This window comes from Lissotriton vulgaris, chromosome 2_1 (assembly GCF_964263255.1).
Source record: "Lissotriton vulgaris chromosome 2_1, aLisVul1.2, whole genome shotgun sequence".
NCBI lineage: Eukaryota > Metazoa > Chordata > Amphibia > Caudata > Salamandridae > Lissotriton > Lissotriton vulgaris.
Window position 1 is genome coordinate 1,324,490,312 of NC_141687.1, and position 26,195 is coordinate 1,324,516,506.

A 26,195-nucleotide genomic window follows, 5' to 3' on the forward strand; every position below is an offset into this window, starting at 1 on the left:
TCCCCCACTCAGAACAATCTGCCCCACTCAGAACAATCTGCCCCACTCAGAACAATCTGCCCCACTCAGAACAATCTGCCCCACTCAGAACAATCTGCCCCACTCGAAAACAATCCACTTCAATCCAGAACAATCTGTCCTACTCCAACCCAGAACAATCTGTCCCACTTCAAAGCAATCTGCCCTACTCCAGTCTGCCCACACTCCAATCTAAAGCAAACTGCTCCACTCCAAACTTCCCACTCCAATCTGTCCCACTCCAATCCAAAACAATCTGTTTCACTCCAATTTGCCCCACTCCAAAACAATCTGCACCAATCCAATCAACCCCATTCCAATCTGTTCCAGTCCAATCTGTCCCACTCCAATCCACCCACTCCAACCCAATTCACCCCACTCCAATCCAAAACAATATGCCACACTTCAATCTGGCCCACTCCAATCTAAAACAGTCTGCCCCACTCCAATCCACCTCACCCCTATCCAACCATGCCATACCTATTCATCCCACTCCAATCCATCAGAATCCACCCCACTTCACTCCCACCCACCCACACCAATGCAGTCCAGCTCAATTCAATCCACCCCTCTCCCTCTGCAATATACCCCACTCTAAACCAAAACAATCTGCCCCACTACATTCTGTCGCGCACCAATCTGTCCCACACCAATGCAAAACAATGTGCTCCACTCCAATTCAAAACATTCTGCCCCATTCAATCCAGAACAATGTGCCCCACTACAATCCGAAACATTCCGCCCCACTTCAATCCAAAACAATCTACTCCAATCCAAAACAATCTGCTTCACTCCAACCCAATACACCTCACCCCAATACAATACAACCCATCCCACCCCATTCCATCCACCAATCCAATCCAGTCCAGTCTAATTCACCCCACCCCACTCCAATGCACCCCACCCCAGACCATTTCACCCCAATCCAATCCACCTTCTGTCCAATACAATCCACCCACTGAGGTCCAAACTACTCCACTCCAATTAACCCAATCCAATCCACCCCACTCCAATCCATTCCACTCCACTCCAATCCATTCCACCCCACCCCAGTTTCAATCCATAAATTTCTATCTACCCCACACTCCCGCCCTAATTTAGGTCCACCCCATACTCTAATCCATCCCATCCAGTCCACCCCTCTCCAATCCACCCCATTCCACTGCAGTCCAGTCTATGCAACTATAATCCACCGCACTCTACTCCAATCCTCCCCACTCTACCCAAATCGAATCCACCCCAGTTCAGTCCACCCAACTTAATCCATTCCATCCAGTCGCCACACTCCAATCCACCCCACTCCACCCCCTCCTTTCCAATCTGCCCCCTCCACTCCAATCTATCCTCTTGCACTCCACTCAAATCCCCCCACTTCAAACCACCTTACTCTAATCCAGTCCACCCCAAACCAGTCTAATCCACCTCAATCCTGTCCACCTCATCTCATTTCAATTCTCCTCCCCCCACTCTAATCCAATCCATTCTCTCCAGTCCACCCACTCAACTCAATCCAACCCACTCTACCCCAATCCAATCAACCTCAATCTACTTCAATCCAATCCACCTCACTAGCTCAATCCACTGCACCCTATAACACACCACTCTACGCCACATCACTCCACTCCACTCTGTGAAACTGCATTCTGACACTGCACTTTACGACACTCTTTGCCACTTAAGCACTGAACTCTACTCCCCTTTACTACTCACTTCGATGACACTATTCCCCCTACCCTCCCTACTCCACTCTACGACATTATACCCCCAACAAATCCAATCTGCGACACACTTCCCCTGCGCCCCCCCCCCCCCCCCCCCTCCCCACCCCACACTCTAGGTCACTGCACACCACTAACTTTTAGGCAGGCTGAACAGCATCCACACTGGTGAACAACATGGCAAAAACGCATTGCCAAAGCCAAAATAGCTCCTGCATAGGCGAGACCTATTGGTTTTGCCAGTGCTGGTTTATCATTCTTATTATTATTATTGATATTTGTATTTCAATTATTATTAACATCCAGCGATCCTACGCTGCTTGATTTAGCTGGACTGCCCTTTCCCAAAACACAACGTGCATTTTTCACTCGGAATAATGTGTAAGTGTCCGGTAGGATTTTGGGCGGCAGGGCCCGCAGCTGAAGACAGCGGTTGTCAGAGATGCCCTTGCTACCGGCAACGCAGCCGGGCATCACCCTCTTTATGCACAGTCTCTGTACGCTAAAATATAGCTCATCTCCAGGGGTCTCCTTCGTTTACTGTTATGTTAGGGAGTTTGCTCACAAGGTGCTGTTAAACTGCGGTGGTTGTTGGAAATAACTGAGTATTCCATCCCTGTTGTAAAATGTAAATGCGACGACAGCTGCCGCCTCTATTATGGTCGGCTTCTGTCCCTCAATATTTAATATGATTTGGGAAACAAGGAATCCGCCCATAGAAGTGACTCTCTCTCTTTGGCGTGCCAACATCCCGCCTTCCCAGGAGTCCATTTAATCACAGCCATGCTATTAATAAAGCCGGGGAGCCTTCCAGGAGAAAAGAAATAAAAATAGCCAGGGTCAGGGAAGGCAAATTAATTCATCGAGGAGCAATAACTGCATACAAATATAGAAAGAATGCAAAATATCCAAGCAGCAGAGCTTGGTTCTTTAAAAAGCCTAATCTCACTCATAGAATTTATGGGGAAATGCCTAGTTACTTTCTGTACAGCTGAAAGCAGACTTTTTTGGTAATTATTTAGAATTTAATTTAGCAGATACCTTGCACCACTGCAGTCTCAAGTTTAATTACTTGCGGGCTCCTTGTGATTTTGCTGGAGCTATGCTGGTGTTGTGGTTGCACATCCTCTTCATGACGTCATGTACTCCACTGCGGATCTTGGCTAAAAAGAGAAATTAGAAGAGAGCTACCTAAACCGTCTCCAAAGCTTTAGCCTAAAAGTATTGCGTAAGGAGGAACGCTGCTTAGTTTATACCTTCTAGAGCGTGCCACACACTGACAAACAAGCATTGGCAAAGCCAATAAGTCTTGTCTATCCAAGAGCTATTGACTTTGCCAATGTGTTTTTACAATGTTGCATAAAAGCGTGTCTGTTCCGCATGGCTAAAAGTTATTGGAGTAGAGTGGAATGGCGTAGAGTGGAGTGGCGTTGAGTGTCTGCTGTTCAGCATGGCAAAAAAATAGTGTTGTGTAGTATTGTGTCATACAGTGGAGAGGCATGGAGTGGTGTGTCAGAGTGAAGTATGCATGGTGTGGGAGTCACTGTCATTACAGGCAGCATATTTTCACTTGAAATTACCATTACGTTTGCAATGACATGCAGTTTTACTGATAAAACTATACAGCGCACAAACAATAACGTGCGGAAATAGGAATCATCTAGCGCAGTGGTTCCCAAACTTTTGACTCCTGAGGACCCCCACTGAGTCACTACTGAAAGTCGGGGACCCCCAAGCAATTTGTACAATTTAAATTTCAAAAAATTAAAACAGTAATTCGCAAAAAATACACAAACAAGTACACACCAAATAAATATTTCCATTACTAAAGCTTTTATTAATATATATTGAAAAATATGCAAAAATCAAACTTTTTAATGGGAAGGTTGGTGCTGCATCTCGGCCTCATTAACAAGCAAATTGTCTTTTAAAGACCTGTGAAGTACTTGGCTGCGGCTGTGTGTAAGCCCGGGAAGCTGTCCTCGCCCGGGCTGCCACACACAACAGGGGGGGGGGGGGGGGGGGCTGAAGCACTTTGAGCCCAATGGGCGTTGCGCGCCTGGTGTGCACTGCAGAAGGAATGGCCTGAGGCTGGATCCCAGCGCCAGGAACTCACACTGATGCAGTTTAAAGTAGGTAAGTGCTTGTGATAACCTATGCATGCTTGAAGTGTCACTCATAGTATTTTAATGTCACTCAAAATTAGACTGAAATGTGGCCATGATTGTGCGTCATTATCTTCTTCTGTTCACCCTTTGTCCCTTTATGCCCTTGTTTCCCTTCTCCCCAGACACTACTCGCCCACCTTTCCGTCTATTGACAAAGTCGACCTTCTTTCATAATACTTAATTACCTCTCACTTTTCTACCCCCCTCTTTCTTGCAGTCTTTAATGCCTTCTAGGTCTCGAATTTTGCAAAGATTTAGGTTGTAGTAACACTTTTTTGGACAGTTGCGCCATTCACAAGTCAGTGTGCCAGCCCACTTTAGCTAATCTCACGCTGTAATTTGCACATAGTACTTATTTCCAGGGACTCTAATACATGTGTATTTCTTGACACAAAAGCCTCCAACCAAAGATTTTTTAATATTGACTTGTCCCCCCGGTAGCCCCCTAACAAAGTTTTGCAGAGAACAAAATAAGCAATGACAAACAAGACTCGCAGACAGTGCCGGGCCTACTGACTATGACAATGCTTGGTTCTTCTAGCTTCCTCTTGATGAAGCCTGGGGGCCCACTTTAAATGTTTTGCGGTGCTTTTTCTTCGAAGTAAGTGTCTATTAAGTGGTCCTTATAAGGGAACATATACCACAACCATTCAGGCATACACAAATAGGTGTTTTACATAGGGGTAGCTCGTAGTTCCCTGAAGACCCTAGCGACTGGTTCCTCCAGGTTCAACCAGTAAACCTTCATACAGTTGCAGCATAAAAAATCTTGCTGCATTTTGCAAGTGCTCCTCTTAGACTTAAACAGCTATTATTCCCTTTAGTTATTACAGTCACTTAGCCTAACTCCCTTGCATAAATATAAAAACATGCCGTCCCATGATGCTATTTGTAGTGACCCAGCTCTGCTCATCTTCATTCTGGCGCTCGTATTTAAAATAAACAGATTCCCATCAGGCCGACTAGGAGGCTGGAATACCTCGGTATTGAGAGCTGGGTGATTGAATGATAACGTGGCCTGCTAGGCCACGCTGCAGCTGCCATTACTAAACCTGAAGACATCAGTACGTTATCAAAAGTGCATTAATCTCGTCTAACGTAGCGTAACTTGATAATGTGCTGCAGGACTAACCCTGCCTTATAAGGTCCCAAAGGAGCCGTGCGCTTTTACTGTAAACACGTACATACACACAAGTGAAACCCTTACATGAAGTTCCAAACGGAGAAACGTCCTCCTGCCCGTTCGAGGTGCTCCAGCCTCTAATACTCTTCAGTCTCTGCAGACGAAGCACAGCTGTGCCTCACTTTCAGCGCAAATGGGGACATATGCAAAATGCCCTGGGCCTGGCCACAAACAGAGGATGAAACGCATGCTCTGCTTTGGGTGACGGACAGAAGCGAATTGTAAAATGAGGGCAATCACGCATTTTATTGTATTTAAACGCCCTGACGCCAGCAACATTCACACCTCTTAAGTGCTATGAGGGCGCATGGGCGTTTCGTTTTTTAAAAGGACAGTAGGCAATCAAGTCCTGCGGACCCCCTGGGAATGTGTCACGGACCCCTGGGGGTCCGCGGACCACAGTTTGGGAAACGCTGATCTAGCGTATTCATTTGTTTTAATTTTATTAAAGTGTAGTTTCCACCACACTTAAAATTTACAAAAGATGTATTTCATTTGTGCTTTCCTAATTATATTATATTCTGAAGTATTTGTACAGTTCATTTACTAGCATTTACATTTTGTTGTGAACTAGAAAAAAAAATAACATCCTGCATCATTTCCTTAGCTATTACCAATCCCTAGCAAGATATTCACACAAATACTCTCACTTTGTAGTTGGAGAATGAAAACTCCAACCTGCCTGGAAGACAGAACCTAACGGTTGAAACCTGTTTTTGCTTAGCAAATGTATCAAGATAGATAATGTAAAGTCTGTTTATTGCTCATTCACTTCTGAACTCCATCATGGTTATTTTGTGGGTGCTTCAGTTGCCTCCACTACCCTTCTTCCAGCACCTATGACATTGGTGTGAAACTGATGAAGAGGGTTAAGTTATGCTATTAGTAAAGAGCACTGACTAAAACAAACAAGTTCGTAAACAGAAATGTTTTCTTCACAGGCATGCAGAATTGATGAACTAGTAGTGGCAGAGATAAGTAGAATCAGTCAAGCAGAAAGATAGAAGGCAGGAAACCTTTTTAAAGAAATACAGCACGTTTACTGCTGTGAGCTGGCATACAAGAGAGTCAACTGAAATGTTTTTACTCTTTTGGGGTGCCTCTCGCAAAAGAGAACCGAGCTCTGAGAAAGACAGCACTCATGGAAGCATACAAGGGGCCAGTCAGAGAGGTGATAAACAGGCCCTGCTCCATGGGAGGGACAGAAACATGCAGGAAAATCTAAAACAAGTAAAGCGAGCAAATGGAAATCAAGCAAATGTGAATTACAAAACACAAAGCCTATGGTAAGTAATGGGTGAAATGCTTTCTTTGAAAAGCGTTCATCATGTCCCCAATATGCCTTTGCAACCGGACAATTGTGCTGTCTGGTAGGCTTCAATGTAAAAAACAATGTCACTTTCATTTTGCAGTATTCCCCTCCCCCTCCCCCCCTCCTCCCCCCCCCCACTAGGTGGCATCCTAATTCTATATAATAACAAAAGGAGCTTAGAGGGAAAAGCGGGTACCTTTAGGGAAAGCCCTCCACTCAATGAAATTCAAACCAAAGAAATCCCTGTACCCAGGACTCAAGTTAGCAATCATCTAACGGGCATGAGAACATTCTCCACTGGAATCTTCTATCGTAAAATTCTGGATATACCTCTTCTTAATTCTATGTTTAGGTATCTATTGTCTCTAATGCCCTACTGTCCATGCCAAACACCATGTTTGTGAACACTAATAGGGGGGTCCACTGTGTATTCAACTCGGCACAACCTATGATGTCAGCCCTAATAAGGCCATACATACACCCACACACAGACACTTGAAACAGAAAAAATGTGTGGCGGAGAGGAAGGCACCTCACGGGCGAACACCCTTGGGGAAATTGGTCAGATGTTTACCAATACTTTACCCCTTTCTCATCATTGGTAGCCATTCCTTTTTCAATTAAACAAACGTATCATAACAAAAATTAGTGAAACAGATAAAGATAAAGATAAAGGTGCAGAACAAGGAGCTCAGAGCATAGCTCCTAAACGTGACAAAACAATACAGAGTGAAAGTAAAATCAGCAGTCACACCAACTATACCACTTTATTACCGAATAAGGTATGCACTGCTGAGTTAAAAAGGCTGGTAGCTTACTGTCGCATACCACTACCTGCAACCGACATGTTTCACTGCCCAACAAATTTTATGGCAGATTCATCAGGGTTAACACTCTGTTGCTGCACCAGCTTTGGACATCTTTAAATCAGGAAGCCTGAATCAGCCATGTTCACTCGTACCAGCTGATCAGGCAATTCTCCGCCTTAATGTCAATTGTAGTATCAATCGTACAGGTATCGTAACGAGACCATAAACATCCTAATTCTACCTGTTACCATACTTTTCCTTATGGAACCACTTATCCTATGTGCACTGTTTGGACATCAGTTTAACCTAGACAGTCCATGGCAAAGCTACTACTAGTAGGATAGATCTGTAGGTTATCATGCTTGCTGAAGAATTCTGACTCTAGCATGAGATTTGATGGAGTCAACTTAGCATTTGATCCTTCGGATGTTAATAAAATACAATCAATTCTGTTGGATAATTCATGTTGTTCCTGCAATTATGAAAGAGTGGGTGGATTAGTGAGACGCCTTTAGTAAGGTTTTCTTGTAGTCAAATTCTATTTGACACCTTCTACCTTTAGTGCAGTTCCATTACTAACATACTACCTTTTTTGAGACTCTGGAATTGATTTCGAATTTTGTGGACCGGTTCTCCTCCTCCTTGCAAGTACAGTGTATCCATGTAATTAGATGGAAGGGATATCCGTGACATTTGTGACTGAGCACCTGTCTGCCAAGCTCCAAATTAGGCCCTCAATTAGTAAGACTCCATCAAAATGAAACAAATAAATTATTTTATGACTACATAAGTTCAAACAAGTATTAATTGTTTGCTATATTTTAAAACCTTAATAAAACAGCGTAGTATTTTTAATATTTTACAAGATAGTTCAAAATATTGAAAATAATCGGGATATATTAAAAAATTTTGACATGCTTGTAAAATACTTTAACTTTAAAAAAAGCTTGTATAAAACATTTTTTTTAAAATTTGACGTAGTACCTAATGCATTTTTAAAGGAAGTAGTCATTTTCTTTCTTAGATTCTTTTTTGTGTGCGTCCTTGAGAGTTACATTTATTTTATTTTCTTGTAGCTTTTTTAGTTATTTAAATTTTTGTTTGGCTTATTTTGCAGATTTTTTTTGTTTATAGTTTTTATCAATAAGTGCATGTGTTGGAGGATAAGCAAGAGGAACTTGTTCTTGGAGTTCAGTTTGTCTGGCCTTTACATTCCATTATGATAGAACTTCCAAATATCTTTGAGAATGATTGCATGTCTCTGTGAAGTCCACCCAGGTGCGACAGACAAGTGATACTGTAGGAAATGTGGCAAATAATGGACTGGTTATTGCCAGCAGTTTGCGTAGCACCTTCAAGCTGGCGCATTTGAGTGACTGTGCAAAGAGTTACCAGTGCTGAGGCAGTAGACTGATCTAGGATGATGATCGTTGTAGGCTCGTATAAGGCAGCTTGTAGGGTGATGTCCCTTAACAAGATAAGGTATTTTCCTTGGTCTGGCTGCCTAGATGGAGTACATATTGTATGTCCAAGATCAGAAACTTATTAGTTCCGTAACACAGTTGTACATATTGTAATAGAAGAATCTGGAATGTGACCAAGTTCCCCACAATATTCATTTCTCTGATTTCCATTTTCTGTATATATTCAGAACGCATCAGATTCTTGCAGCTGGGTTGTATTTGCTCTGTCATTCTTTTAATGCCTGATAGCGGTGGTAAGTGACATTTGTCTTCCCTCTCTTGCCAGAATGCGTACGTCAACATCAATCGGATCATGTCTGTGGCATCCAGGCTTTCTGAGGCAGGTCACTATGCTTCCCAGCAGATCAAGCAGATCTCTACCCAACTGGATCAAGAGTGGAAGAGTTTTGCAGCTGCCCTTGATGAACGCAGTACGATCCTTGCCATGTCGGCGGTGTTCCATCAAAAAGCTGAGCAGGTGAGCTTTGTGAAGTGTATTGTTGCCCATATTACATGATAACTAAATGAAGCTAAAGATGACAGCCACTATGTCCAAAAAAGTAGAACATAGACTCTTATTAAAAAGGAGTGGTGTATGAGATTCAAGTGGATAAGGTGAAGACAAGTTCTACGTTTTTTACAGTGTCAAAAAGTAAATTTCCCCCCACTAATTTCTTTCCTGTTCCCATAAATTGACAAGTTGGCGGTTCACCATATTAGCTTATTTCATCCAACAGTAATAATTATATATTTCTTTTCTTCAGCAAGCATTCTTTGCTTATTGAGTTAATTCATACAATTAAAGTGTTTAGGTTGATTTGCTAGTGTTGCAATCAGTACCATATAGAGTACGGATTTAGTAGTGAAGCATTTTTGGAGAACACCAACTTAATGTTTTCCCACTGCTAGATATAGGAGGATAGGGAGAGAGATGGAAAACAGGAAGAATGAGTGAGAGAAGGCAGAAAATGAGAGAGGGAAGACAGTTGATAAGTATGTAGAAAGTCAAAAGTGAAAGAGAGGAAGGACAGATGAAAGGGAGAAGGCGAAGTGAGGGATGTGAGATTATAGAAATATTGAAATGCATCAAAGAAGTGGTTATACGGAGATGAGAATCACAAGTAGGTTTAAGAAATGGAGTGGGGCAAGGATTAGAGAAGAACAATAGGAAGAAAGTCGAGATGGATATGTATTAAGATAGAGAATATAGAAAGATGACATGGAGCAAGATTGAGAAAACCAAGCGAGACTGCAGGAGAAAGAGAAAGTCAGTGGGGAGATTGAGTAATGAGGTAAGTGGTTCAGAGAAAGGGAGACCATTGTTTAGAAGTTCGAGCTGAAGGTGATGTCTGTTAAACATTTGGGAAAGCGGTTTTCAAGAGGCCTTATGCGTGTCTGGTGTGAAAGAAGTAAAAAAGAAGTCTTAGCTTGTTCTATCCAGGTGTGCACCTAAGGGTCTTTTTATCCTTAGAGAGTATGTGCTCGTTCAAAAATTAAACTTGTGTTAGACTAATTCATACTGGTAGACATTTATTCAGGAATTACTGGTCTTTAATATCAATACAGTATACATGTATCAGATCTAAAGAGGTAGATAATGTGTGACATTATTGTTTCTTCATAATAGAACAGTATTTCTCTATTATTTTTCAAGGTCTCTGCTTTTTTAAATGCTAGAATTCTTGTTTAAGAAAAGGACTGATTCTACCCAGATCTTAGTATATCAGTGGCTGGATAGTAGTTGTCTCCTTCAAATTCATCACACAATTTAATAATGGACAAGCTTCTTGATGTCAACACTAACTATAATTTAAACTGGGGTTTAAGTGGTATGTTTTTGCGCTGTACCTCATTCTACTCCTATGGGAATCTTTGAAAGATCATATTGTTTGTCCACCTTTAGTTTTTTCACTTTTCCACCTTTTTTTCTCCTCCACCCTTTCACCCTTTCTTTTCACTTCTCTACCCCTTAAACGAATGGTGATGATAGTGGTCTTCCATCTCAAGGAGGTTAAAGCCCTTGAACAAGATTTATTCTTCCAGGCCTTCGACTTTTGTGTCTACACAAGATGGTGCATAGCCTATTGGATGGAGCCAAGTGTTCTATGGTGACAATGGAGCGGGCATTTTTCTTCATTGTGGAGGAAGGGCGAGGGATTGATCTGTTTCTTAGCAATGTTCACATGGGTCCTGTCTGCAAATGGCCTATTAGGGACTGAGAAAAATGTGGTGTTGGTGAGGGCAGAGCAGTGGTCCGTATCCTGTACTCAGGACTGTACACACTTTTCATTACACCGGTGTAATATTGCCTAGTTTCATGGATTTCCCTTTACTTGAAATATGTTTAAAGTTCCCCACTTTGCAAATGCGCACATGATTTTTACCCTTAGGAGTTTGGTGTGAGTAGAAAAAATCTTACTGAGAGAGATTTTCTCCTCAGGCGGACATTTCCTTCTTGAACCAGTGTCGTACCCGTATCTGGAGTAGCTTTTTTATGTGAGGTATACCATTGCAAAGAAAAATAACACCATATCGGCATTTGTGACTTTAATGAAATTTCAACCAATTTTAGGGCGAGGTAAGTTTACATAAATTATACACATTATGTTATGATGTTCGGCATTACTGAGTTGAAACAGTGATTGAGATACCTGCCAATGCTCAGCAGTTGTACTGTTACTGGTACTTGCAGTACTAGATCTGCTAGGAGCTAGCACTCTGAAGAACGAGGGAGAGAGGGGGTAGAGAAAACACCACTCAACAGGAAGAAGGGCCCCTCTCTATTAAGTAGAAAACTTCTTGTCTTGTATATACACTTAGGGATGAAAAAACAATTTCCCGAGGAAGAAATCAAGAGAAATTGTGTGAGTGTTTAATAGGGAAGACTTCTACGTACCAGTGTAAGAAAAGCGGTTTATTATATGGTGTGGAAGTGAGTTCTCCCAGTGTAATAAACTCACTGCCTGTACTGGGTCCAGTCAGATTTGTTTGAAAACCCTTAGCACAACCCTGTGGCTCTGTGTAGTCGGGCTTTATCAAAGGAACAGGTGTAAAGCATTGAGAAGTACTAAAACGTACTAATAGAAAGAAACAAGACAAGATGAAATCCAACACCAAATTATAAAAATAGGCTATATTTTTATCTTTAAAATGATACCTAATTGACAAAAACCAGAGTGTTCTTGAGATGTGTATTGTTAAAAGAACAAGAAATCACTGCCTTTTCATTCAATGAAACAAATAATGGTAATGGACCACACTAGCGGATAACTTTGCAACTTTATATATTTTTTTAGTAAAGTTGTAAACTACTTCTCTGGCCCTTTGTGGTCGAACAATTCCAGCAGGGAGCAGGTCACAGAGACCAATGCGGATATGTTGGACCGTTACCTCCAAGTCAAAGCCGTCTGTAGACCAGTTCTAAACTCTATGGGTGAAATGCCATAGACTTTAATGGAGTGGTCCTGATGCAAGTGATACAGGATGCTGATCTGGTGACTGGGGTTTTCCTGGGGTTACTCATTGGTCCACTGTTAGGTTGTGGTGACTTCGGCTACAGGGGTCTATGTCCCTCGAAGTCTGATTTAAGTCCAGCTAAAGACCAGCTCCCATGGTCTCTGGTTACAGTAAAATCAGCGATTCTCTTTAACTGGTGATAACTCCTGACTTTGCAATAAAACGGCACTCAGATGATTCTCCCTAGTCCAGCAGACTCTGGTCCACCTTTTGAGACTCAGGACTTGGTCTCTCAAGCTGCAAGTTGGTGGTCAAGTGTTCTTGGTCACCAACTCACCAAAGCAGGCCTCTTCACTGTTTGTGGCCCTGTAGCTGTAACATGAAATCAGCCAACTGAGTCTTGGAGTCACTTCTATCTGAGGCTTGTGGACACCACAGGCACAATCCAGTCTTTATACAGCCTCTCTTTGCTGAGTCTAGGGAATAGCAGGGCAGTCCATCTTTGGTCCACTCTTCAGTACAGACATGATCTGAGTTTTGGGTGCCAGGGGTGCTACCTTTATTCTGAGAAGTGCCCTTGGGGATGTGGCAACTAGCCAGTGGGCTACCAGGTCCCTCCTGCCTATTGATGACATCCTGCAAAGTGTGGCATCTAACATTCTGCCAACTCTCAAAATGGCAGAACCATTGTCTTGGTGTGTGGAGCTTCCTAGCCCACCATAGAGGTGTTGCTACTTGGGGGCTACACGCCAACAGAAAAAATGGTTTGACCACAGCTTCCTCAACACCAACCTGTCTACAAGAACATAAGAGCAGCCCCTCGTGTATGTCTTCACCATTCAAGTGTGGTTTATCCTGTGTAGCTTGCCCTTAGGGCTCACACCATGTCTGGCCTTCCTGTCAATGAGGAGTCACATCTCTCCCAACTGACGGCCCTTTTTGTTTCTTTGAGAGTCATTGCTAACTCCCCCCAGGAGTGTGGGATACTGTCTGGTGGCCAGCAACCATAAACAGCCACTGGAAATCTATGGGCAACAATGTGGCTACTTACTAAAGTTGCCACTTGTGGAAAAATTACATTGAATTTGACTTGAGCGTTCAGTCGCAAAATTTCTTAAGGCTAAAAGAGGAATTACCAAATATATTACATTTACCCCTCTGGAGAGCAACCATCTCTCCATCAATATTCCACGATAAATACTATAATCCGTAGGAGCGAGCAGGGGTCACCAGACTGGGGAATTTAGTTAATCATTGTCAATTTTACTCATTTACTGACCTCCAGCGAAAGTATAGCCTGGCACAGCAAAAAAAAATAAGTACCTGTGGGTCATGGACTTTATACTCAAGCTTGGTCGCAATCAACCCTCAATCGCCAAAATACCACTCCTGAAGCTTGTCAAGTGCGCTGAGATGGCTAGGATTGGGGAAAGTACTGTTTGGCTTAGTTCCTGGAATATATTGGGTGCCAAATAAAAAGATGCAAGACAAGACGGGGCTTAAGGATGTAGATCTGCAGAAGTCGCTTGAGGTGATCATGGAAGTGCTGCTCACTGCAGGTCTGAGAAGCCAACATTACACGACTGTATTCAACTTCTATTCTACTCCGGCCGAGATGTTTAGTTGGAAAAAGAGATCCGATGACAAGTGTCTTCTTAGCGGGGAGAACCTGCAGGTATTGTTTTGATATTGATATGATCTGTATTGTTAATGTACAAAGCTACAGAGGGGATTGGGGCTTTTTTTAGGGAGGGTACTTAAAGTGAAAGAGGAAATTAATCCTCCCCTGATGTTATTTGGAATGGATCTGTGCTTTTGGGTTAACACTGGTATGCTTTACTTCATATTCATAGCCATGGTAGTTCCACGTTTTAGCATAGTGGCAGTCTGGCTGATCCCTGAGCCCCCAACAGTTCAGCAATGGTTCTCTTGACTGCTCTTTATGTATAATTTGGCAAAACCCCCATATAATTGTAAGGGGAGGAGGGCAAGGAAACTTGGAGCCCTGATCTGGGCTCCAATAGCGTAGTGGATGGAGAATACATTTGGATTTTGGGACTGGACTCTGCAGGTTGTCCTCAATAATACTGTTAGATAACAATGTTATGTTAAAGATTGGAGGTACTAGACCATATAACTCCACTGACGCATGCTCAGATCTATTGCAATGAAATGTTTGAATTGAAAATGTTTTTTATGAACTGGTTTTGGATGGTTGGGGTGTACTCAGAATACGTAACTATGTACTGTGCTAAGATAATTTGCCAATATAAATCGTTGATAGTTGCCGCTGGCAGCCATTTGGATGTATGCATGTATCAGGATGAATTTATATGATTTATGCTCCATAATAAAAAATGTATATATGTATATTTTTAATTCTGGTTTAATGCGATGATTCGTTTGATTACTTGAAGTATAATATTAGTAATCCCATTCAGAAGTTAGCACTGCTGAGTTTCCAGCATTTAACTCTGTACTCACTAGGCCTGCTTTAGGTGTGACTATTACATTTTAAAATGGAAGTTTGTACTTTACCATCACATTAAATGGCAAAGTCAAGTTAGCAGTTTAAAACTGCTCTACCAGCCTGCAGTGACGGGCTGGGAGTCATAATTTCCCTTGCCACACTTGTGGTGGCATAGAACGTGCTGCAAGGCCACAAGAAACACTTTAAATTACAGACCCTGGGCACTCCTGGAACCATATATTATAAGTTAACCTATGCCAATTGTGGGTGAATCAATCAGACACATACCTTTTTAAGGGTCAGAGCACTGGCACTGAGGTCTGTTTAGTAGGCCACAGTGCACCTTCAGAGTCGAAAAACCATCAGCATCAATCCCAAAGCCTGGGCGTGATCATGTAAAAAAAGGCATTTCCTTACAACCAGTTTTAAAATATCACCTTATACCACATGCCTGCTGTTTTAAATGCTCAAATTACAGGTGTTACTACTGCTCAATATAAAGGTAGACAGTGTATCGTCTCAAAAGAGTGGCCTTTTGATTTGGCCGTGCCAGAATTCTAACTATGGCCTGCAGACGTCAGCAGCAAACTTTAGTAGTTCACTGAGATTCATATATATGGAGAGGAGAGGCGTGTGTCTGTGGCGTCTGTGTCTTTATCTTTGTGTGTGCATGTCCACTCCAGATAAACAATGAAACGCCTACTAAAGACAAGGCATCTCTGTTAATGTGGTAACTTTTAAGGGAAGCCTTTGAAAGAATATTGTAGTAAAGTAATGGGTATTTAAGAACAGAGTGGGGATTAGAGTTCACAGTTATTTTTGACAGCAAGGTTTGATGTGCTGTAATCGGTGCTTAATTTGTGAAAATAAAATTGCCATGGCCCAAAGTACCGATTAGGAGGCTACTGCAGCTTGAACCACACACAGCCCTACCTGTGTTGCTAATTGCTCATAGTAGTGGCCTGGGCGTGCTGCTATAATTATTTTTTAGTGTATATTAATTTGCTAAGCTAATGTATTCTGCTGAAAATAGACACCACCACCGTGTGGTGGACCATCATAAGAAAGTGGAGGTGTTAAGAATTTTATGCCGGTAATGGTATCAAGCACCAGCAAACACCAGCACAAACGAATCACTGACTGTAATTAAACAAATTTCAGGAAGGCAGCCTGCCAAACGCATGAAGCAGGGAACCGTTCATCCAGTACAACATTTATGTCACAGAGACGTGGTGTGGCAGCTCCCTTGAACAGGTGATGTGGGACTAAAAGCGTCTCCATCTTTGAGCCATTCTTGATATGTGTAATGTGGTTATATTTTTTATTTATTTAAACAAAACAGCTTTGCGTTATAATTAACATAGCGAACAGAAATCAAGAACAAAAGATGATCACATTCACAGTACAAGTATTACTTCCATTGTTGGAAACCGCTCCGATTAAAAACAAAATCTTTCCCAGGAGACGATAGCTTGATATATCTAGAAACAAGTGATGCAGTAGCAAATGGGTTATGTTGGTTACCTGCTTAAGAGTTCTATCACTACACAGTGCTACCCTGCTCTCCCAACACATTGAGCTGTAACATCTTAGGTTATACTTTTGTATTTATTTACCCATGATTGAGGACCACAGGGTGTGATAGCCAATAATAATGTCATAGCTCTCGAAGAGCAAAACCACTATCTTATACTCTGCGATTCAGCAGTCAGAGCAGTTCTCGAGGACCCTATATCCTATCCAAAATTATTTTATTTATCGGTTTATACTGTGCAAAATGCTCACAAATTGAATCATATCTGGATGTGATTTCTAAGTATAAATGAATGAATTACTTCTGCAGTATAAACAGCTACACAGGAAAGATGACCTGCACTAGGAAAGTTAATAGAAAAGTGATCCAATGGTAGAGCCAGGCCTGAAGGCATTTGCAAAACTCCGAAGGATTGATGTCTGAGCATACGTTGAGAGGAAGAGAGTTCAATAGTTTAGGGGCCAGCCGTAAAAAGATGTGCCCTCAATCTTACTCGAAAGGAAAGAACAAGGGAACCCTACTCACTGAGGAACCAGGGTGCCTAATTTATATAAGAAACAGCAGTTCCAGTGGAGTGATATAATCACTTAGTATAGTTACAGTAAAGCATAATAGCCTATGTAGTATAAGATGTCAGAGAAAGAAATGCAACCTACAGCGAAATGTTTCTGAACAGTGCAATTGTATTTCCAAACACAATTCAAATTATATACATTTACAAGATAATTGCAGTGCAAGGGGGTCCCCAGTGTATCATGAAGAACCATAAAAACTAGGCAACATTAAAGTGATTAAGTGTGACAGTATTTACAAGGTTTCATAGCAATAATTGCAGAAGGAAAACGACCGTTCTGGATGTTTAGACAGAAGATATAGACAGACACTATATACAATCATAAGTGCTGTATGCAAAGTTCGCTTCCTTTTTATCGTCGACGGCGTTTCGACCCTGCTGGGGATAGAGGGTCTCATCAGGACCAAGTGTGGGGGGACATCTAAGGAATAAAATAGACATTGGGTAAGCGCTGGACCAGTGGGGGTACCCGGGCAATTGAGGATGACAGCTAAAACAAGGGGGGATGTGTACCTGGATACAGCAGTGCTAGGTCGCGTGTGGTGTGAAATGCCAATCATGTGAGTGAAAAGAGTAAAACGGTTTACTCACAGTGAACCCAGCCAGGTTCTTGGCAGTCAAAGGAGGTCAGGAAGAGAGAGAAAGGCATGGGGATGAGAACAGGTACAGGACAATACTGACAAATACAAAATGTACCGGTGGGCACTACGAGGGGTAACTTACCACTGATGTACTTGACTGGGCACTCAGTGGATTCTTGTCTTGAGCGCGTTCTCGTGGGGCACAGTGATGCTAGGCAAAGGATCATGATTTGGTACAGTCCTCTGGAGGGCGGGCATTACCAAGGATATTACCTAGGCAAGGGGAATAATGTATTAATGCCCACCTCGTTAGTTGAGTTGCGAGGGGTAGAGTCTAAGGTTTTTTGACTGACCTTGTGTAAGCGATTTACAAAAAGGGGGTGGTGATGAACAGAGTGTCTGAGTTAAACAGACAACTCTTACCCAGTCCAAAGATCAGGGCTTGATCCATCACCGTTATTTATCTCACTGCCCCATCCCAGCTCAGAACCTGGCTATATGCAAATCAGTCTGTCCCTGGCCCAGTGCATCATGGGAACAGGGCAGACTAAACTACCAAGCCAATTCTTCACCAGAAAGGAGACAAGCTACCGGGGACCGGTTTCTGGCATTTCAGCCTTCTTCGGCCCGGCTTGCTTGAATCCTGATGGAGCAGTGAGAAAGGGACTCATGTCTGAGTATACCCTGCCACACCTATAGTGGCCAAAAACGATTTACAACAAGGGGGTGGTGATGAACAGAGTGTCTGAGTTAAACAGACAACTCTTACCCAGTCCAAAGATCAGGGCTTGATCCATCACCGTTATTTATCTCACTGCCCCATCCCAGCTCAGAACCTGGCTATATGCAAATCAGTCTGTCCCTGGCCCAGTGCATCATGGGAACAGGGCAGACTAAACTACCAAGCCAAGCGTGGAAGGGTATTCTCAGATGTGAGACCCTTGCTCATTGCACCATCAGGATTCAAGCAAACCGGGCCGAAGACGGCTGTAATGCCAGAAACCGGTCCCCGGGAGCTTGTTTCCTTCCCAGTGTAAGAATTGGCTTTTGTAGTTTGGTTTGCCCTGTTCCCATCATGCACTGGGACAGGAACAGACTAATTTGCATACAGCCAGGTTCTGAAACTGGGATGGTGCAGTGAGCTAAAAAACGGTGTTGGATCTAGCCCTGATCTCTTGACTGGGTGAGAGCTTTCTGCTTAATTCAGAGACTCTTCCTCACCACCCCTTGTTGTAAATATGACCTTGTGTAAGCAGCTCGATGGCTAAGGAACAGCTTAAAACAATCCGTCTGCTCTCGTGTGGCTAGTGTGATGAACCGAGTCCTCTCTGGATTACCGTATATCCCGTAGGGCGTGCGCAGTCAAAGTAGAAGAAAAATGCGAGATCGATACGACAGTCATGTAAGGGTGGGATTGCGGAGGTTGTGGATCCGCCGTTGCTCAAGTGAAAAGTGAAGGTTTCTGTGAGATGGTATGGCGGGAGGTGGCAGTCTCACACTCGGGAATTACGAAATTGGAGTAATTGCAACTCGTGTCTGGTACAGGTTAAATGAGCCGGTACATTTAATATTAACCTAGTACACAGCCCGCAGACTCAGAGTGTGGCATGGGCAAGTGTTAGCGTGACATGGCAAGATCACAGTGAGTGTACATGATTGCTAGAAGAATTGCCAAGCGCCAATACAACTTGTTATTTGCAGATTACAGTATACAGCGCAGTGCATGTTTCCACAGTGGTTTGCTGGCAGAAGCTGACATTACAGTTCGCATGATAAGTAAGCCGATACATCTCATATATACAAGTTACCAGTTCATAACCCGGAGTGTTTGGCAGCAAAGGCAAGATGTTAGCCTGATGTGTCGATATTACAGTAATTATACATGATTGCTGGCATACATGACATGCGCCCATACATCTTGTTATTCGCCTAGCATCACTGTGCCCCACGAGAACGCGCTCAAGACCAGAATCCACTGAGTGCCCAGTCACGTACACCAGTGGTAAGTTACCCCTCGTAGTGCCCACCGGTACATTTTGTAATTTGTTAGTATTGTCCTGTACCTGTTCTCATCCCCATGCCTTTCTCTCTCTTCCTGACCTCCTTTGACTGCCAAGAACCTGGCTGGGTTCACTGTGAGTAAACCGTTTTACTCTTTTCACTCACATGATTGGCATTTCACACCACACGCGACCTAGCACTGCTGTATCCAGGTACACATCCCCCCTTGTTTTAGCTGTCATCCTCAATTGCCCGGGTACCCCCACTGGTCCAGCGCTTACCCAATGTTTATTTTATTCCTTAGATGTCCCCCCACACTTGGTCCTGATGAGACCCTCTATCCCCAGCAGGGTCAAAACGCCGTCGACGATAAAAAGGAAGTGAACTTTGCATACAGCACTTATGATTGTATATAGTGTCTGTCTATATCTTCTGTCTAAACATCCAGAACGGTCGTTTTTCTTCTGCAATTATTGCTATGAAACCTTGTAAATACTGTCACACTTAATCACTTTAATGTTGCCTAGTTTTTATGGTTCTTTATGATACACTGGGGACACCCTTGCACTGCAATTATCTTGTAAATGTATATAATTTGAATTGTGTTTGGAAATACAATTGCACTGTTAAGAAACCCTTCGCTGTAGGTTGCATTTCTTTCTCTGACATCACACATCCCCTTATACTAAATAGGCTATTATGCTTTACTGTAACTATACTGTGATTATATCACTCCACTGGAACTGCTGTTTCTCAATCTTACTCGAGCATTGTGAAGAACTGATCAATGTAAAGTATTGAAGGAGAGTTTTCGAGAGGTACACACAGGACAATTCTAGATTGTATAAAGCTTGGCCCTGATTTATAAAAGATCTGACAAAAGAACAGGGCTTTTAACGGTAATTAGAATATTTGAATGCTGGGAGCTCCATTGAAAAGAATGGAGTGCCCTGGGCTTCTAATGGCCAGTAGAAGCTCAGAGCTCCAACATTCTAATGTTGTCATTCACAGCTGTTGCTGTGAACAAAAGCCTCACGGAGCCTGCGGGGATTTCAGTCCCCTCAGGCTCCATGAGGCATTTGTTTTATTTGTTAGAACATTCTGCCCTTTAGTGGCAGTATGTTCTAATAGCCTTATGGCCCTCCGTAGCTGGGCTATACCAGCTATTAATGTCCTGCGCCCTTGTTAAAGGATCTCATTTTAGTCGTTTAGCCTTTAATGCTGGAGCTGGCCTTTAATGGTTGGTATTGCCCGCTTCAGCAGGCTACAAGGCTATATTAGAACACTGAACACTCCATCGAAGACAGTAGAGTGACTCGCTAAGGGCTAATAATGGCTGATGCTGCCCTTTTGGCACAACATTTCAAGTTTATTTTAGTTTTTCTTGTTTTCTAATTTAGAATGTTCTACTCTCAGTGGGCTGAAAATTCTAAGATTGCTTAAAATCTCCTATGTCGGGCTATTGCAGCTGTTAAAGGCCGTCTCCCTTGTTATAGGTCTTGGACTGTGGCTTGGGCCTTTAACTTGTGTTTTTGTGGCCTTAAACAGCAAGGTTAGCCTTTGGCAGGGAGTTAGAAGGTTATATATCTAGTAGCCAATGTAGGTGGCTCATCTAAGGGGAAATAAAACAATGATAGGTCAGATCCAAACGAGCTAGGGGAGGAGTCCGAGATTATGGAGGGAAATCTAGCAACAGAGCCATGCTTTCACAGCCTTAGAAGCGATTGTTCTTTACCAATATGACTAGAACGGTTGTTAAAGAGTTTAGGCCCGATGACAGAAAACCTGCCCTTTCTGTAAGATGAGATTTACATTTAGTGCCTGGAGCAGTGAGTAGCACAAAGTCGGCTGATTAGCGAGGCCTAGTGGGCACATGTTTAAGCCTTCACTCGCACTTCATTGTGCAGGTACAGCTTTACTCACGCAACCAATCTTTTCCCTGATGACATTAGACTTTTTTCCCCCCTTTGAATTACTCTTACCATTGGGATCCCGCAGATGCCGGTCACATTCGTGGCTTTTCAAAAAGTGCTATGGTGGACTTGATTTTCTAGTCAATTCAGCTCCTGCATAGAGCAAAAGGGAAAAGCAGAGTTCGTCCAACTCGCCTCTACAGTGAAGATGCTATTCAAGCAATGGGAGGAAGCTTTGATGCAGGACCAGCCGGATCTGAGGACTAGAAATAATGATGCTGCGGAAGCTTCTGTGACATAGCCTCCGAAAATGTGAATTCATCATCGCCAATTCTTGGTCACAGGCTATAGGAACTCTTTAAAAAAAAAAAAAAACCACAGTTCTGAAATTGGGAAGGCACAGAGAGAGAATCGACTGACCTGTAAGTTGTTGCACACTCAGAAAATGATCTATTTTGGGTCTTTTGTATGAACACCATCACGTGACCTACATATTTTATTACCCAAAAAAAATCCTCTTAAGTAATAACTGAATGTAGTTCCCTCACCCCACAATTTCATAGTTGCTACTATTAAAGAATTTACTGCACATTTATAGTCATCCAAAACCAGGAGAACTATACTCTTCATCTTGCAAAATACCTTATGCCTTTGTTTGTGGTAGAGTACTTTCTCAGTAATTCAAGTTCACACTAAATGAGTTGTAATTACATTGACTGTAAATCATCTTTGTTAATTACTTCAAGCCAAGGTTTTTTTCCGAGTTCCTTTAAGTTTTTTTTATGTTTCACTTTTGATAATGGGATGACTTCTCTCATCATACTTCGCCTTTTGTATCTAGTAAAAATCATGAAATATGATGGCAGATGCCACTTAGGGACTGATTTAGAGTTTGGCGGAGAGGGTACTCCATCTCAACTTCACCTGTTCCAGTATGTCAATAAAGAAGCCTACTCCGACCTCCGATGCTGACAGAATCCTCTGTTGGCCCGACGTAGTACAGGCTGTTGGCGTTTTGGCTCTTTGACCTGCTGTCCAATTTAGAGTGGGTGGGTCTAGTGCCGGTTTTCACTCTCTCTCACGGTCATGAAGAACTTAACAGTAAGGGACATCAAACATGTTTAAATGACCACCACATCATGGAAGACCACTCCTATGGCGTGGGGGTGATTTTTTTCATGATTTTTCACAAAGAAATTCCTGCTTTGGGAGTATATTTTTGAACAATAATAAACACAGCGATTCCTGTCAGTGGCTTGAAATGTCCACAGAGCCGGCAAACATCTCTAAATGTGGAGGATGGGCACTCGGTCAATGCAAAGGAGTAATTTACTCGGTCCCTGTGACAAAGTTAAGCCTGTCCTAGACACTCTAAATCAGGCCCATAGAAAGATTAAAAGAAGAAGATATTTTAAGTGTGCAAAAGCAGAAAATGGCAGCTGCTGGCCCTTCAAAAATGGAAAAAAATAAGCGCCTCGAGTGGTGGGGGAGCGCAGGCAGAGGAAGCCAACTGGGAGGTGGAGAGAAAACAAAAATAAACCTGAGTTGAGGAGGGGGAAAAGCAGCACACAGGAGGGAGAAACACTTGAGAAAACATTACATTATGGAGAGAGAAAAACAAAGTGTGTGGGGGAGAAGCATACAAAAGAAAATACACAGCATGTAAGAGTTGGGTGTTAGGGAGTGAGTAGCAGCACACAAAGGAGAAAGCTACACAACACACACTCTAATGGAGTGCTGAAATAAAAAGGAAAAAGTTGTTTAGCAAAAAAGAGAAGTGGAAAAATAAAAATCCGTCAAACAAAAGAGTGGTAAAAAGCCATCTTCCAGGGTAGAAAATGGACACGCAAGCCGTTGAATAAGAGGCAAGCAAATGTTAACTACAATGAAGCCAGCCTAGCAATGGGCTGGTTTTAAGCCTACTCTACATCCTGGTAAGCCTACAACTGGGTTTTGGAAAACGTACAGCGTGCACTTATGCAAGGCAAGACTTAAAAAAAAAACAATTTACCTTAAAAACCGCTATAAACTGCAGCTACAGCTCTAAAATATTAATGAGAGCAAACATTCTGCAAACAGGACTAGAATTATGTTTGAAATAAATTACTTAGTTTACTATTCAGCAATCCGCAAGTAAGACGTACAATTAATCACAGTGCTCATCATGGTCTCGGACGGTAATTGAGCAAGCAGTGAATGTCAGACTGAACATAAATGTGACAGCATGTTTCATTGTGGAAGGGTGCGAGGAACAAAGGCAACAATTGCTCTATTTTAAAACACTAACAACTATTTTTAACCTAAGGCAGGTTCCTATGTCACAAGCAAATGACTAGCAATCTCCTCACATTGATAAATACACCTGAATTATATGAGATGAGCTTAAGTTAAATTCAAAACAAACTGTAGCGGGAAAAAGAAGCAATAAGCACCTTGATCATCGGACCATAAAGCTGTACCAGGATGTAGGCAATGCCAAGCCGATTGGCAGCTGCATCGCCCATTAAGAGATTGTGCCTGAAGGACAGAATGGCCAGACTTCTAGTAAAGCCCTGGTGAGGAGAGTGACTCAGCAGGTAGGTCTCAGGCTGCATACACGAGCTCCTTGTGACTTGAAGCGTGCAGTTGAACAAGGATGTGAGGTGGCCCAATATGACTACCAGAGCATAGGGCCGAAGATTGGGGACCAGTTGAATGAATGGTTCTAAAGAACTTTGAGGCACTGCAGCTGTGCTTGCAGGGGGACTCGTGGTGCTTACTTCGCTTTTTCACCACACTATATGTAGTGGACCCAAACTAAGGCAATCTCCATCCTGAATCTGTGAGTATTTTCAGGTCCTCCTCATTACACTGTAGTACTTAATGATATATTGGAAACTCAGGGCCCATACTGTGGTGGTTGCTGTTGCGTGGATATCGGAGCCCAGCCCAATTGAGGGGCAGCAGCTATTCAAATGTGCGCAGGTGAGCCATGCCTCATGGCATGTGAGTGTGTTAATTGGTCCAGCTCTGGGTCTACTATCTATTCTCTTAGTTGTAAAATTTCAAGTTTTGCCCCTGACTGATACAAACAGTTGGCTCTCATTGCAACAACGTCAACATGGAAGGCAAATGAGCTAGGGGTCCCTAAGCAGGCTAAACAAAAGGTTTATGCCATTCACAAAACGAGGACCTCCTCTACAGTCAGACTGATGTAATCACAGGATATTTTGACTTCTAGTGGGGACATGAAAGTTAGCTCTACTTCTAAAGATGCAAAAAAAAGCCTGTCATTGATAGACCAGAAACATTACACTCTCACCAGTAGAGTGAACTAGATGTCCGCTACAATCAGCAAGCAAGTCAAGCAGGTATCTACTGCAGAAACCCATATCTGAGCCCTGGAAGACGACACAACGAGTCTTACTGAAAATCTATTATTATTATTATTATTATTATTATTAGAGAGATTTGTAAAGCCCCTGGTGTACGCCTACAGGCGTGTCCCCGCGCTATGAAAGTCGGGTAGGCAGTCCAAGCAGCCAGCACAACCGTCTACCGTCTGAATAAGTGAGTCTTAAGTTTTGTTCTGAACAAGAGTTCTGAGGACTCCAATCGTAACTCTGACGGAAGGTCATTCTACTAAATATGTCCAAAGTATTGAATGTCATTAAAGCATGGAATGAAGATCTGGAGGCTAAATCAAGATGGAATAACCTGTGGATCATGGTGATACCTGAATCTGCAGATACTGTAATAATGTTGGACTATTTCAAAACATTATTGAAATCTGTGTTCGGGACAAGCAGCCTCTCCCCTATCTTCACTGTGGAATGTGCCCACCGGACGCTGAGGCTTCATCCTCCACTGGGTGCCACTTCATAATAGCAACGCTTTTGCACTATAAGGACGTCACAATGGTACTTTGAATGGCTAGAGAGAAAAAATACTATCCTATGAAGGAAATGCCTTATGTGTGTACTTGGAATTCACTATGGTGGTTCTGGAAGCACGTCAAGAGGCTCTCCGCTTAAAGTGAAAGCTAAGGCAAGCTGGCATACAGTGCACAATGTTGTATTTGGCAAGATTGAAGATCAACTTCAAAACAGATTGAAGATCAACTTGAATGGGTAGGAGCGAAGTATGAAGTATGAGGATAGGTGTGTAACTTCACCAAAAGGTGAGCAAGGAAGCATTTCCTTTTTGTTTAGTTTCCCTCACACACCCTAGTGGTGTCATGCTTCATCATCGGGTCACCCTGTGTCACCCCGACGCCTAAAGAACACAACTTTCTGAATCGAGAAGACCCTAGAACTCCACTGTTCTATACAATACCAAAAATCCACAAAGGCAAGACTCCACCTCCAGGCAGACCTATTGTCTCTGGCATTGGGTCTCTCCTTGAACCAAGATCAAAATATGCAGATTGATTTTTACGTCCTCTGGTGACACACATAAAATCATATGTACAAGACACAAAACACCTCTTCAATCTTCTAACAGATGTTGAATATAACCCAGAAGAAAACTTCCTGGTATGTCTTGACGTGGAGGCATGCAGTTAGTGTCAGTATTCAAGCAAAATTGCCACCATTAATAATCTGTCGCGTAGCAATAGTATGTTCAGGTATAGATGTGAGTGGCACATATTTGGAAGAGATTAAATACTACTATTGTGCACAGTCTCTGGGCATAGGTGGGCTCGGTCTCCTTCCAAAGCACGTATATGGGAAACAGCATTATGGAAACACCACAATATGCTCATACAATATTGTATGTTGTTTTTCTTTGTTCTCTTCACAGATCTGTATGACAGATGAATTATCTGTCACACACATAAGGAGCAGCTACTCTGCCTTTTACTCACTGACAGAATAGGGTCCCCCACCCGTCTCTGTCCCCCAGGGTTGGCCGACCATTGCCCTGAAGAAGGTCCAGGACCTTTAAGGCCACATATGGACTGAAACATGCTGGCACTAGGGTCATAAGACCATAATACTCCCATTTGACCCGCTT

The 26,195-nt window shown here is 42.7% G+C and overlaps 1 protein-coding gene across 6 annotated transcripts in view; it reads left to right on the plus strand.

Annotated features, from left to right (window-relative positions):
- The window catches only part of KALRN (kalirin RhoGEF kinase), a 1,626,736-nt gene that overhangs the window by 679,711 nt on the left and 920,830 nt on the right, over nucleotides 1–26,195 (plus strand). For all 6 annotated transcript variants that reach the window (XM_086957084.1, XM_086957086.1, XM_086957088.1 and 3 more), the window contains exon 7: nucleotides 8,958–9,149. In XM_086957084.1, the coding sequence (XP_086813210.1) occupies nucleotides 8,958–9,149 (192 nt within the window). The remainder of the gene's footprint in view (nucleotides 1–8,957; nucleotides 9,150–26,195) is intronic.